General features: G+C 32.6%; 1 protein-coding gene and 1 long non-coding RNA gene across 8 annotated transcripts in view; both read left to right on the forward strand.

The window, feature by feature from the left end:
- The window catches only part of FNBP1L (formin binding protein 1 like), a 93,922-nt gene that overhangs the window by 63,813 nt on the left and 14,678 nt on the right, over nucleotides 1-15,431 (forward strand). For 4 of the 7 annotated variants that reach the window (XM_032247986.1, XM_032247987.1, XM_032247988.1 and 1 more), the window contains exons 6-10: nucleotides 4,399-4,503; nucleotides 5,446-5,574; nucleotides 7,308-7,454; nucleotides 9,113-9,316; nucleotides 10,717-10,875. In XM_032247986.1, coding sequence (XP_032103877.1) covers nucleotides 4,399-4,503; nucleotides 5,446-5,574; nucleotides 7,308-7,454; nucleotides 9,113-9,316; nucleotides 10,717-10,875 — 744 coding nt within the window. The remainder of the gene's footprint in view (nucleotides 1-4,398; nucleotides 4,504-5,445; nucleotides 5,575-7,307; nucleotides 7,455-9,112; nucleotides 9,317-10,716; nucleotides 10,876-15,431) is intronic. The other 3 variants (XM_032247989.1, XM_032247990.1, XM_032247991.1) reach the window with 1 other exon arrangement.
- Nucleotides 10,882-15,412, forward strand: LOC116530046. Its single transcript, XR_004259800.1, has 2 exons — nucleotides 10,882-11,570; nucleotides 11,631-15,412. It is a non-coding gene; the product is annotated as an uncharacterized LOC116530046 (long non-coding RNA).

A 15,431-nucleotide genomic window follows, 5' to 3' on the forward strand; every position in this document is an offset into this window, starting at 1 on the left:
GTATGTGTTTTCATTTGCACAAAATAACATACTCCTACACTCCTGAGTCATTGGTTCCTTTAAAAATTAGTGTTGGCACAAATTATCCTTAATATGCACCAGCTTGCCTTTAGAACAGTTGACAGTTGTTAAGCAAAAGTTTTAGAGGTCATAAGTAAGAGAGAAGCATCAAAATTGTAGGAGAGATTTCTTTAAGGCATTAACAATACTGTAAAAAAAGGAGTTCAGTTCTACTTGTGTTTATTAAAAAGTATTCTTGACATGTATCCTGGAGGTACAAAAGTAAGTATGACATGGTTCTCGCTTTTGTAGCACCTGTGGTCTAGTGAAGGAAACTAACAAATACAATTTCTGTTTAATATGTAGAAACAACTGTAGGATCCTATTTCCTATTCCATGTCTTCCTGTTTAGTTAAGAAAATGAAATTCTGGAATTCCTAACATGTTTGAAATAATGGAGAGGTGAAGTAAAGAACTGGTAGAATCAGGTTGAATTAGTGACACAGCATTAAAAATTGAGCAAAAATTTTAAAAGACAGTTATTAACCCTGGGATAAATCAAGTAGGCAGTACTGGCATTTAAGATCCGGACAGAAGAGCCTATAAAGGAGGTTTTGAAGGAATGGCCAGAGATTAAGAAGATAGAAGCATCAGATATGCCAGGTCCATCAGTTGGGAGGCTCCTAGTAACAGAGCATACAAATTTATAAGAGCAGAGCTCCGAAATGGAGCAGATCCAGAGTTTATCAGTGGCTCAAGGATGTCACTAGGCTCCATCCCCTTTTCATCTGTCTACTTTGCCGTCTTGACCATGTTCTCTTTTCCTCAGCCATATCTCTTTAAGGTCAACAGTAGGCTTAAACAGCCAAACACCATATCCTCTTTCAGCTTCATCCAGAGGTGGGAAAAAGGGAACATTTCACTTCCAACTATCTCTTTTTATCAGGGAAGAAAAACTTTCCCAGAAAGTCCCCAGCAAATTTCCTCTGGGTGCCTTTGACAGGATTAGATTACTTACCTCTGCCCTGGCTGTGGGGAGTCTGGGATAGCAAGTATTAGCTGCTTTCTTCCCCTGTACTGGGTGGACAGGCTCTGCTAAGCAAGAGTAGGGGAGTAGAAGTGGCTGTTCTTTGTCTGCCACACCAAGGATTAAGGGAAAGAGAATCTTTTCTGGAGTATATTTCTATACTGTATAATGTTATATTAGCTTTCAGGGAAGAAGTATTTTTAACATTATTGTACTAGTAGTTCTTTTGCTGTTGCAAGAAATTACTAGGTAGGTGTTTTTCCACAAATAGGACAACACATATAAAAATACTTTTATACATAAGTAGCCTCAGTTTGCACCAGAATTAGTAGCCTATAGTTACTTGATTTGAAAACACAGCTCTGAACTCAGCTTCAGAGAATGAAGTGTGAAAACTTTATCTTAATTTTCATAGCAAAGTGACTTTATGTATGTTATGAGTATTTAAATATTTTAGGGGCTTTGAGTAAATTACAAGTATCTTATTTGATGTCTCATACTAATTAAAATACCTGTAGAAAATAAAGCCTACATTTAAATAAATTTGTAAAAAATCTTGGAGTACCTTTATTTGATAAAAGTTACAGCCCTGTCTGGTTGTAACTATATTACAAACTGAACTAAGAAACCTTTTGGCTACAAATGGTTTGAGATAACAGCTATTGTATTTTTAAATTGTATTTTAAACTCAGTTACTTGAAAGAAAGGGAAATTGCTAACTGCTAGGGAACCATAGGTAAACAAATCTAGAGCAATAGGTATCTGAAGTGATACAGTGGCATTTGGAAAAATGGGGACAGAGGTGTTTGAGGTATAATGATTTCTTGGACCTGGTACTTGCTAAGGTAAGGGCTTGGGTTTTAATACCTGCAGAGGGATAGAGATCAGAGTTAAGCTTTGTATACTATGGAGAGTTAGAACTGAGACCCTTGTAAAAAATTTCAACCTCCAGAGGACTAAATTTTTCAGTGAAAGGTGGACTATAAGAATTGTGCCTACTGGCCAACACATCCATCAGAGAAACTTACCTCTGTCTGAAGGTCAAAGGAGAAGAACGTATCCTATGAGAAATTTAAACTCTTTGATCTTGTGGTAATGATGCTCGGGATCCAAATTTGTGCTATTTTTATGGCTTTGTTATCTCCACGGTAAGAAATTAGCATTGTAACTGGTTCTATAAAAGAGGTTGGGTAAATACAAAACGTTGAGATCCCTGCTTGCTTCTTCTGAGGAATTCTCAGAGTATAGGTTGCAAGGTATATATTTTCTGGGCAAGAAATTGGAAGAGTCTTTCTGGGTAATCTAATCAGTTAGGGAGGAAAAGCTTTAAAAAACTGATGACAGGTTTTTCCAAGGAAACAAACTACCTGGCCATGCCACCCTAGAGGAAAATATAATAATCTGTAAAGCCCTCTCTGTGGAGCTTTTAAACGGCTTTTTAAATAAAAGCAGATATCCAGGGATCCCCAGATAGTTAAAGAAGACATCTAATGTACACATCAGAGACCAGAACTAATAGGAAAGAAGGCAATGTGACTGTGAAAGGAAATGAAAATTAAAATGCAAAAACAAGGAAAATACCTATAGCTATTAGTTAATATTCTCAAAGGGAACACAGAAAAGCTTACATCCATGAAATAATAATAAGATATTATTTGAAAAGAAACATATAAAGAACAAAAAAGAACTTTATGATAGCAGGAAAAAAAACCCACTAGAAAAAAATGAAAGATAAAGTTCAGTAAATACCTCAGTAGAGCAAAATGACAGACATTGAAAATATGGAAGAAAATATAAGAAAAATTAGAAGACTTATCCAGTAGGTTCATTTCCAAAATAATAAATATAATAGAAAAGAGAAAACATAGAAAAGGACAAAAATAACTCAAACTTTTCCTATAACTGAAAGACATAAATTTCCAGTTGGAAAGGGTTTCCCAGGTGCTTAGCACAGTGGGTCCACATCTCTTGAAATTTCAGAACACTTTGGAGAGAGAGAAGATTCTACCAGCCTCCATGGAGTTTTCCCAAGCAAACAAACATGCTTTATACAGTGTCTCAGGAATCAGAATGGAATTAGACAGGATAGTCACACAGGAAGCCAGAAGAATAATAGATCAATGCCTTTGAAGGAAAATGATTTCCACCTTCGAGTTCTATATCCAGCCAAATTTTGTTGATTAAAAATGATGGTAAAGGCTTTTTTAGCCATGGATATTCAGTTCTCTCCTGCAAACCTTTTAGGAGGCTGCCACTGAATGTGTCTAGCAAAATGAGGAAGTGAATCAACAAGGAGAAAGCATAAAACTAGGAAATAGGAGATCCAAACAAAGATAGAGGTGAAATGAATCCACAGGTTGCTGGGGGAGGGAAATCCTAACTTAACAACTATGCATTAGGCCTAGTTGGTAATGACTTCAAATTTCAGCAAGTTTAGAAGCCTTTGGGAGAGATTTACCAAGAAAATCACTAGAAAATTTCTAGTGTGTTAGAAGTAACTGCAGAGAGATTTAAAGAACTGGGAAAAACTGGGGTTGAATTAGAGATGAGTGCATTGGAAACTAAGCAAATTGAAAAAATAAAGACATATATTAACTCCAGGATTTAAAAAAAATATGTAGGAAAGGAAATATAATATGACATATATTTTACATGGCTCAGTTGTGAATAGCTTTTAGAAAGTCATAATAATTTGAATTAAATAAAATTTAAAAAGATCTGGGGCCTGGTTTGATGGTCTTTGTGGGACACCTGGAAGAAACAATATAAAACTACTTTGGAGGGACACTCCACATCCCAAGCAACATTGGGTCTAACAACAAAAAAAAAAAATATGAAAACAAATGGTTTAAAAAAAAAAAAAAAAAAACACCTGAACAAAAAACACCAACCAAACCAAAAAACTCCTCCTGAAGATGAGGTCTTACATGTTTTATAATAAAAATTATATAACACATTTTTTGAGTGAGATGCATCGTAAATATTAACTCAGTCATGCCTGTTTTTTTCTTCGTAGTCTGTAATGTCTGATATTTAAGGAATGTGGATTGGTTGTAATAGTAAAATTTATTTTCCAATTTAGAAAGGACAAATTTTACTTAGTGTGCAGTTCATTTCCACATAATACACAATGGCACATTTTAAAGTTATTTCTTTCTTCTTTTATTTTTATTATACTTTACATCCTGGGATACATGTGCAGAATGTGCATATATACACGTTCTTTGTTACTTAGATATACATGTGCCATGGTACCCATCAACCTGCCATCTATGTTAGGTATTTCTTCTAATGCTATCTAAAGTTATTTCTTAAATGAAGTTAGCCTAATTTTATTTTCTCAGTGTGATATTTTAATTTTTTTTTAACAGAGTAAAAAGAAGTTTGAAAGAGAATGTAGAGAGGCAGAAAAGGCACAACAGAGTTATGAAAGATTGGATAATGATACTAATGCAACCAAGGCAGATGTTGAAAAGGTAAGAAATACTCCAAACCAACTTTGATGTCAAAATACTGTTACTTGCATAAGGAAGGTAGTTAACAACATTTGCATCAGTACAGTATTAGAATTTACTCAAGAGATACACTGTATCTAAGTCTGAAAATATACAAATATTTGCCTACTTTAAATTGTACATATTGGTCTGAGAAAGTAGTATGTGTTAATTTATTACAGTATCTTAGCTGCATTCAAATTTAGAGAAAAGATGCAGTTGCTACTGGGATTGAGCTTTTGTCCTATTCCAAAATAGGTTAGAAAGCCTAAGATGTGTTGATGAGGCAGTAACTAGTTAGTTAGAAAATAACTATTAAAATTTGACTTTGTACAAGAGATCAAGAGGAACAGAACTATATTCTAAGTAAGCGTTCTTTAAAGTATTTGTGGTTTTACACAGAGGTGGAAACACTATTGAATGCTGTATTATTAAAAAATTATTTAGTTTCACTATGATTTTAGTTTCATATTTTAGTTAGATATAGGTGGATCATAAAGACATGTTTTACTGTTGACTTTTTTAACAATATGAAATATTCCTAAAGCTATCTGTTTTTCTCTTCTGATTAAAAGCACACTGTTTCAAGCTATAATGTTTTCATTTGTTTATGTAGTTTTTTATCTGGATTTGATAGGAGAGACTATATTAGAATGACTTGTTGCTATCAGAGAATACAACTGTAATGAGGGAGGGAAGAATATTGTAATAAGGAGACCACTCTGATCATAAGATCTGCAAGTGTCTTCTTAAATTTTAAATGATATTAATAGTTTGAGAAAGTCACACCACTTCATTATTCTTTTGATGTCACATGTTGGCTTCTCCAGTGATAAAACCTAGTTTTAGTATAATTTTCAGAAAAGTGAATTGCTGTGATTTTGTTGTTATTCTTGGTAATAATTTTGACCAATTTGCCCCTAGGCCAAACAGCAGTTGAATCTACGTACGCATATGGCTGATGAAAATAAAAATGAATATGCAGCACAATTACAAAACTTTAATGGAGAACAACACAAACATTTTTATGTAGTGATTCCTCAGATTTACAAGGTAAATCTTAGATATGGAGTTAATCTCGTTTCAGAGTTGGAAGAGCTGGGCTTTAAATATAAAAACTTAACTTGTAAATCTTAGACATCAGAATCTTTCTAGATTCACTACTCATCAAGATGAGGGATGAGAGATTCCTTTATGATAACAGATTTGAAAATAAGTTTTTTCTAATTTTTAAGTCACACATTTTCTTACACAGTTACTATTAGTGTTATAAACAGTTTACTAAAACAATGACAGTAAGATACATTTAAATACTGTGTCATTAAGTATTTTGACATGACAAAGGAGAATTAATTGAATTCGTAATATGTTCACTTAGAATTGAGATGTAGCTTTTTTATACGAAATCAGAGTCATTGGCATCAGTCCATATGGCAGAAATAAATCTTAAAAATGTATTTGCTAGCGTGATTTTTGCCTGCTTATCATGTTGGCTCTGTTAGATGATAAATGTAATTCACATGTTGAGCTTGCTTATAAATCCTGTCTGTCATCACTTGATGATAGCAGTTGCCAAACAGTGTCAGGTAAAAAAGACCTCAGAATTTTCATGAGGGTTAAATTATGTTATTGCCTTTTCTAGTAAGAAGAGAAATTACAGAAAAGGGATTTAGTAAAACAGTGTTGATGAGGTATTATCTCAAAGAGCAGAACTTATGTGGGAAGAGTATCAGCTCGGGTATACTTTTTCTTCTTTATGAGCAATTTGGAAATACAAAGGAAGCACAGTGAGAGTTGGTGAACTGGAGTGGGTATCAAATTCTGGTCATTGAATCCAGAGGACCAAGCCTGCCAGTCTTCACTGTGGTACTTTTCTAGGCTTAGTAGTTAAGTCTTCATACTCTGGGGAGACCACAACTTGGAGATAAACTACCTTTCGTGTTTTGGGCCTGATCCTTGCATTTGGACCTTTCTATGGGAGCAATTCTTTTGTGAAAATGCAGGTCTCAAAGTCTCAGGCTGTGGGAGTTTGGGGACACAGGCAGTGTAACTGCTTCCTACAAAACAGAAAGGTCAGTGCTGGCAAATAGGATATGTCAAAAAAAATGCCTTTAAGTTGTTCGCCTTTATGTGTTCCAACATATTTCCTAGTGGCATGTGCCAGCGAATTTTGAATTGTGAGGATTCTATATGTGCCCCTTTGAGCTTGTGACTTCTGTTTTTCCTTATTGTCCCCAGCTCTGAGCTGTACACTGTGGTGAGTCTGGTTACCTGTTGATAAACAATGAGTGTAGACTGTTGGTCCAGCCAGGTCTTACCAAAGTACCCTGAATTAACTTGAGGTTAGAAGTCTTAGACTTGTCTCTGTTATGGGCCAATTGCTTAAAAAAGAAAAAGCAAAAACTAGAATTTTTTCTTCAAATGAAATGTTTCCTAGAAGCATAAACAAGAACTACTCTGATTGAAGAGTAAAAGGCGGGAATGGTATGGGGCAGGGAGCTGATAGCCAGTAAGGGATCCTTTTAGGAGACTAGAATACCAGTGTCATCTGGTTTTAGGAAAACAATACTAAGAGCCTTACTAATTTTTTTTTCTTTCTTTTGCTGTTTAGCATGCCTCAGGTTTTAAGTATTATAAGACAATAGCACTTGTTAAAAGGTATTAACAACAGTATAACTATGAGGGTAGAAATCTTTATTTTTTTGGTGGAGAGTCACTAATTGATCTCCTTTAGAATGACTGAAGAATTGTTTTCTTTTTTTTTTTTTTAAATTCTTGATTATTAGCAACTACAAGAAATGGACGAACGAAGGACTATAAAACTCAGTGAGTGTTACAGAGGATTTGCTGATTCAGAACGCAAAGTTATTCCTATCATTTCAAAATGTTTGGAAGGAATGATTCTTGCAGCAAAATCAGTTGATGAAAGAAGAGTAAGTGCTACATAATTATCTTTGAATACGTCTGTTTGGTTTAGGTGTGCAGTTTAAGTTAGTGAAATGAGTTGGGAAAGGGATAAAGTAATCTGATGTGTAGGTGGTTCTAAATTCTGTAGAAGAACGTATTGCAATAGATTCCTTTGAGTTCTAAGGTTCATTCTAAATGCAGAAGTTCTAATTCGTTCTTTTAAAAAAAAAGATTTCTTAACTCTGTTCTTCTCTCACTAAGTTTTCAGTTCTTATCAAAGAGTCTAACCTAAGAACTATGTGTTACAAATTGTGTTATACTATGAGTTTAGTGAAAATTTAGAGAAGGACATGATCAGAGTTGCGTTTGGCACTTGAGCTATATCAAGAAATGTGGGTGGCATATGGAGTGATGACCCATGAGGAGGAGGAAGGAGGGCATTTTGTGCAGATGAAATAGCATAGCCTTCCTCCCCTTGGAGAAATACAGGTAGTCACATTGTATCTTGATTAAGGACTAGTGGTCTTTTATCTCAGTAAATGTTGATTGAGTGATCAAAAAGCATGGTTGGCAGAAACTGAGGAAAAGGCCGTAGCAAGAGAAGAGAACTGGTGTTTGGAGGGTATCACACGTGTGCCACATATTTTAGTCTTCATGAACCTATCACGTAGATATTATATTAGTGAGGATCCTTTCTGTAACAACTAATAGAATTGTTCTTAAATTTAGGAAAGAGGATTTTTGCTTCTTTGATTGGGAATTCCAAAGTGCATATATATTTCAGCATAGCTGGATACAACGTTATACAATATCATTAGAGCCCTCTTCTCTCTTCTTACGCTTTAGCAAAGGATTGCTGAGGGTAGCATTATTGACAAAAGTAAGCTATGACTTAAGGATGACTTTTGACTAAATGAAGGGCAAAATGTTCTATTAAAAGAAATAGGCAACAAAAGAGGAGAGGTTGTAAGGGGTGGGGAGGAGCTTGTAGAGATATTCTCTTTGAAAATAATGAGTTTAAGATGTCAATAAAGCATTCAGATAGGTGTGCATATCTAAAAACAATACGTGAGTTTAAAAGTTTTAAGTACATGGTATTAAACTTTATGTTTTCAAACATTTTTGCCCTCAGTAGTGTTTATGAGATCTTTCCCTGTTGCCCTGTTAACATTCCACAGTATATATTTAATTCATCTTTTCCCATGTTGGATGAGTTAGAAAGCCTTTCCTACTCATCTTTTACTCTCTCTTACAATTAGATGTTCTTTCCTCACTCGAAAGTTTAGCTTCTTTGTAGACATCTATCTTTTAAAGCAAAAAAGCCTTTTTCCTTTGAAACTTCTCAAAATTTCTACTTAATAATAACCTCTTTCTGTATTCTTTTTGTCAGTTAGGTCTTTCTTATCAGCCAACTAGTCTTCAGATAAATTTCAGGTGTAAAAACATTTTATGAATATTATAAATTAATTAAGTGGTAATTTGCAAGTATATTTTTCTTTTGGGATTAAAATATTTTGAGTTTGTTAAACATTCATAGGAATAAATTATTTACTTTAATGATTACTGTGGAATTATTTATTTAAATGGATGTTTGTCGTTTTCTTGTAGTGAATAAAATTTTGAAAGCTAATGTAGAATTATGAGTCAGTAAAATAGTTCTAAAACTTACGTTTCTGTTGTGTAGGACTCTCAAATGGTGGTAGACTCCTTCAAATCTGGTTTTGAACCTCCAGGAGACTTTCCGTTTGAAGATTACAGTCAACATATATATAGAACCATTTCTGATGGGACTATCAGTGCATCCAAACAGGAGAGTGGGAAGATGGATGCCAAAACCACAGTAGGAAAGGCCAAGGGCAAATTGTGGCTCTTTGGAAAGAAGCCAAAGGTAAAAGTCATAAAATTCCTATATGCTAATCAATTTAAGTGTACCAGTTAAAAGAATATGGGTATTGAATGGAAAATGGTTTACCATTAATGGAGAATAAATATTTTCAATTTGAATGATTCAGTTAACCTTTCTCTTATATTAGGAAACATAGTTTTATACCTTAATAGTAAAAGTTATTTATGGATTTAACATTTGACTACTGCATATTGGGTAAGAGTATTAACAAAGTTGTTATATCTAGTTAAATTATATGCTTTTGAAGTTTCATTTGTATATACTTCCCATCAGAATTTCTAAGGAAACATGATCTAACTAAAATACCACTAAAATTGCAATTCTCAGTGGAATGAATGATTGACCACAGCCATAATAAATGTCAGATTAGGTTTTACAGATCATACTACTAAAGTTATTTTCATCATCCATATATGTTTTTAATGGGAAGGGTTCAGTCCTGGTTAATTGAAGTTTAAAACAATATCGAGTTTGCTAAGAGAATCTCTTAACTTCTTGTTAGAACCTACCTTCTGATGTGCTGTTTATTTTAGATAGATCTAGATCAGCATGTGAGCAAATGAAATAGATGGGTGCTGTGTCTTTCTTATCAATTAAGTGGTTGCAGTAGAGTCTTATTAGCAGAGAGAATAGAGGAATACTTTTAATCTGATGTGCTATGTTTATATTTGATTATTTTAATTCATTTTTTTGATCATGTCATATGAGTGTAGATAAAATTTAACTCATACTTACATCTTTAAAAGCACAATTATAACTAACTCATGCTTTATGCTTTTAACAATATTGTTCAGTCAAGAATTTGGGAAGTGAGACCTGTTTTAGTCAGATCGAGGCAGCTAGAAGAGCTTAGATGTACAAGGAATACTGTAATTAAATGGAAAAGATGAAATAAGGATGAAATCGAAAGAGTCTGAGATCTGAGAGGAAAGCCATGAATGTAATGAAAGTTTTTTTGCCTATTTTTGATAATAATCAGTTATAGTTTTAATATTGTATGTGTCACATTACCTATTTAGATAACTTTAGCTGTAGCTGCCAGCTTTTCTCTTAAGTACAATGGTAGTGCTAATATTCTACAACTTAGAAGAGAATTTAAAAATCTAGGTCATATTGCTTTCTTTGACAGTGTAATTTGTGTACTCTATATTTTTAATCTGTCCGCTTATAAAAAGTAATCAAGTGAAATGGTACATTTTAGAAAGTAAATTTTTAAAATGATAGTTTTGGGCAAAACTATGTTTACTTTCTCATAGTATTTTTATAGTAAACTTTATTTGAGGTATATTTTGTGAAAAGTATGTTGCCAAAAATAGAATTTTCATTTAGGAAAAAACTATGCACATTTGGCTTATTGATTCCTTTCTTTATTTCCATATTAGCCACAGTCCCCACCCTTAACCCCTACTAGTTTATTCACATCCAGTACTCCTAATGGGTCCCAGTTTCTCACATTCTCCATTGAGCCCGTGCATTATTGTATGAATGAAATAAAAACAGGGAAGCCCAGAATTCCTTCTTTCAGAAGCCTCAAAAGAGGGGTAAGTTTAATAATGGGTTAAAATGCATGATGGCCTATTGTGTGTGTAGTGTGGCTTTTAATACTCTCCACCCTCATTATAAGGCTCTCTCCTATAAATACATAGTTTAAAAACACCACAGAATTAAGAATAGCTGCCCTCAAGTTAAAAACAACTCCTCTTTATAACATTTGAAATGCTCAACCATAAAAGAATGGTATTATAAAGAGGGTGCTGGGTACAATCATATTTGAGCTATTTTTTTGTTTATGTGAAATCATATGTTCACCATTGTCTTGTAATGTATTTACATTTTTAAGACTTTCAGTAATTTGTCACTGGAGTTAACTCTTGTAATAATTTGTCACCAATGCTGACTTTACCTGCCAATTTTATAAAGTATTATTTTGTTGACAATAAAATGTCAAGCTCAATTTTAATTGCCCTGCATACTTTGAGATGTATAAAACACAGTTTCAATAATTAAAAAATATTAAAGATAGGTGTTTTAGATATCAAGATTGTTGCAGATCAAATTGAGATAATATATTAGAAGGATATTGTAAATTGTAATGCCTACAAAAATACTAGGTATCACTGAGTAATGTTTACTAAACTGTTGCTTAGCAACAACTGTTAAACTAGTAATAAATACATTAGTGTTACTCTATTATGTTAGTGAGGCTAATTTTTCTTGTTTATGTTTGATTTTAAGGGTGTGCACATTAGTGTTACTGTCTTATGTTAGGCTAATTTTTCTTGTTTGATTTTTAAAGGGTGCGCTTTTAATATTAATAGCCTATAATTTAGATTCATTTATAAGATTTGTTTGAGCATTTGATTGGACATTTGAAAAACGTAAGTTTGCTAACCCATAGTGGAGAAATCAGTCTATCAGTGTCATAAGAAGCCTAACAATAATAATCTAAAGTTAGGTTATTTCATTCTTCCTTCTTCCCTTCCCCCCCTTCCTTTCTCCTCTCTTCTTTCCCCTCCTTCCCTTCTGTCTATTTGTCTTCCTGTCTTCAAATTACATTTTGGCCTCCTGTAGAAGAAGATATATTAGTTTAGGGACAAGATTACATCTATGCTGCCTTAAAACATTATAACAGACTTAACTGATGTTACTAATGCAGCAGAAATGTTCCAGGATGTTGTGTTTTGTTTTGTTTTGTTTTTTTTTTTTTTGGACTTGTTTTTTCCTCCAATGACATGAACTACTTTGCATCTGTCTTACCTAATTCTATATGTGGACGGTAGGTAATTGATGACATTTTGAAAAGTCCCCATGTATTATAACTACAGGATGCCTATAATCACTTCTAAAAGCTCTGAACACATGTTTGAAAGACTTTTGAGAAATCATATTTGGGATTTCTATTGTCTAAGTTACAAGGCTAGAACCAATTCCCCTGTTGCTTCCCTATAGCAGTTTATTTATTTACTTATTTTTATTTTTAATTTTTTAGAGATGTTGATCTTGCTACGTTGCCCAGACGGGTCTCAAACTCCTGGGCTCAAGGAATCCTCCCACTTCAGCCTTCCAAAGTTGTGGGATTACAGACATGAACCACCACTCCTCTGGCAGTTTAGACTACACTAAATATTAGGTTGTTATATAAATCATGAGAAATAACTATGTTGTAGTCATGTTTTTGTAATCGTTTGTGTATCCTGCATAATGAGCCTGCCAGGCCCAGTTAAAATAGTCATATTTTATATATAGTCATAGTCATATTTTATACATATAGAGGTACGAGGTGAGTGAAATTCTAAAAAAACAAAAAAAACAAAAAAAAAACTCAGGCAATTAGAGCTATGAGCCCTGGAGAGAGAAGCATAAATTTGCGTCATTTTATTTTTATTGAATAAGTTTGTAGGTAGAATTTTACAACTGTAAACCTTAAAACTATTTGCTTGTTATTTGTTTCTCACAAGTTATAAACATAAATTATTTTTATAGGGGCCTAGTTTTAGAAGGCTGAAATTCCCTCCCAGATTTGTTACTACCTACCACTCCAAAGAAGAAAACAGTGTGCAAGCTAGAAAATATGACAAACCCAACTAGGGGTTTGAGAGAACAGAGCAGGGAGGAAAGTGGATTACAACTTTGAGGTTGACAAATTTCTTTCTTTTGATGAGCATTTGTTATTTACTAAATATTATCTCAAAAACTAACCTATAGAGATTTTTTTTCCACTTAAGAATTTTCTCAATATAGAAAAATTCAAAAAGAAGGTAAGCTTTAGTAAACCTGCTTATGGAGTTTTCAGTCTTATTAAGATTACAAAGTAAGTCTAGAGGTTTCTTAAAACTGACAAGTTGTACCATTCAGTTCAGAAACTTGTTTTGTGCAATATTTGCTGCACATTGCTTTTCCTAAGTAACTTCTTAAAAATTATGATTTTTAAAAATCTTTTTCTTTTCCTTTTTTAAAGAAAAACTGGTGTGTACAGATCCCAGTATAAATTAAGGATATGAAAAATGTTGTATTACACCAGTGTTTTTTAGTTTGACTGTGGTATCAGTGGATTTTTTCTGAGGGAGGAAGGTCTAAAATTTCCTTCTGTGACATTAAGTTTTAACTGTTAATGGATATTTGAGGATATGCCCAAACTTTAACTACTTAAAATACAAACTAATAATTTTTACTCTATTGCTATTTAATTTGAGCTTTATAAGATACCGTTTTTTAAGTTATTTAGCAATGAGTTCAGGTTTTTTGTCTAAATTATTTATGACTTCATAGACTTTCAGAGACATTTTTTCTAAGCTTTTATCTTTCCAGAGTAGTTCTCATGAGATTTTGTCCTGTTTAAAATGAGATACACCTAATAATTTTAATTGCCTAAATGGTTTTCTGTTTAGATCTCTTATATTTATTAAATGTAGTTGAGTATATGAAATTTTCTAGTTTATGAGTATATGGTAATTGTATATGAGAATAAGGTATTTTTGTGTGGAACATGTATTACTTTAAAACCTTACAAAGAATATATGTCTAATATTTTTACAAAGAACTTGAGTTTTGTACATCCCCAAATCTAATAATCAAATTTCCAATTGATAATTTAGTAAGACTGGATTAACAAAAAACTGAAACATTTGATATTTCAGCTATAATTATCTTAATGTTTTCTCTAAAAGATTAACATAGAAATTAGATAATTTGCATCACTTAGAAATTTTACTGGTGAAAATTATAAAAGATAAGTCAGATTCAAATTCTTTAAATATTTTGTTGCTTGTCCTGTATATAATTTCATTTAATAATATTTTTTAAAGACTGTGAACATCTTTCTTTAAACCTTTTTATTTCCTTGCCAGGAGTTTTTTCATAGCAAAATAAATTGTGTTTTTTGTTTCTCAAAAATACTGACAGTCTAAAGAATGTTAAGCTTAATTTGAAAACATAATGCATAGCGGTGACCAACTCATCAGAGATAAGGGGTAGATATTTTTGTCAGATTATTTATTAAAATTCATTCATATTTTTAACGTGAATTTTTACCTGACCTCTCCCTAACACCTTCTCTTAAAACATCATGATTTAGAAAACAGGGAAAAGTAAAAATTTTAGAAGCTGCTAACCAATTGAGATGAATGTGAAGATTAACTTTATAAAGCCCTGTTGCATATTCTGGGTCACTGTGTGTGTGTATGTGTGTGTGTGTGTGTGTAGTTGGGATGCTAGATAGATGCCATGCCAGTTGCAGAATCCTGACCCACAGAATGTGGGAAATATATCCATATCCATATTCATATCTATGTCTATATACACACACATACATATACACATATATAAAGTATAAGAGCACTACAGTTGGTCTCTCCAGAGTCTGTCATTGCATATTTTCAGAAAGAATACACTCTAATCAATTTTCTAAAAATTAAAGTTAACTTTTAAGTGTTCTTCAAGCATATGGATTTTAAAATAAAACCTGAAAAATAGAAGCTATATTTTTAAAGCAAAATTCAACCTATATATTTGTATATATTTCTAAATGTGCATGGGAAACTTGAATCTAGATAACTCATTATTTTGTTAATAATATATTTTTAATGTATCTGTGCATTTAAAAAGATCTTAAAACCAAAGTAAAAATGTTACCCTCACCTAACCATGGTATATTTAAATTCAAGCAGTACTTTGAAGTATAAAAATGCAGATAATAGTATTTTCTTTAATGCACTGGGATGAACATTCTATTTTTTAATATTTCATGTAAGATTTCTTTTTAAATGTCTAATCTTGGAGCTCATATTCAACTTTTCAAATATTAGTAATTTGAGAATAAAGAGCTATAGAAGTTAAATTCACTTACATAAAATTCACTTTAAAAGAAAATGCATGATTACAGATAGAATGATTACTTTTAAGTTTTAGTTAAACATAGAAAATATCTGCCCATTATCATCAGTGTATGCTTTTTTTTTTTTTTTTTTTTTTTTTTTTGCAAGTAATTTACTTTCCCCAAATGTGCTTAAAATGGGTTTTCTGGCATAACTGTTTGAATTGTAAAATGTACATGATTTATTTTAGTATTGTAAAAAAAAAGAATAGGCTATTGCATCTT

The sequence above is a fragment of the Sapajus apella genome, unplaced genomic scaffold (genome assembly GCF_009761245.1).
Source record: "Sapajus apella isolate SASKATOON/1434 unplaced genomic scaffold, GSC_monkey_1.0 scaffold64, whole genome shotgun sequence".
NCBI lineage: Eukaryota > Metazoa > Chordata > Mammalia > Primates > Cebidae > Sapajus > Sapajus apella.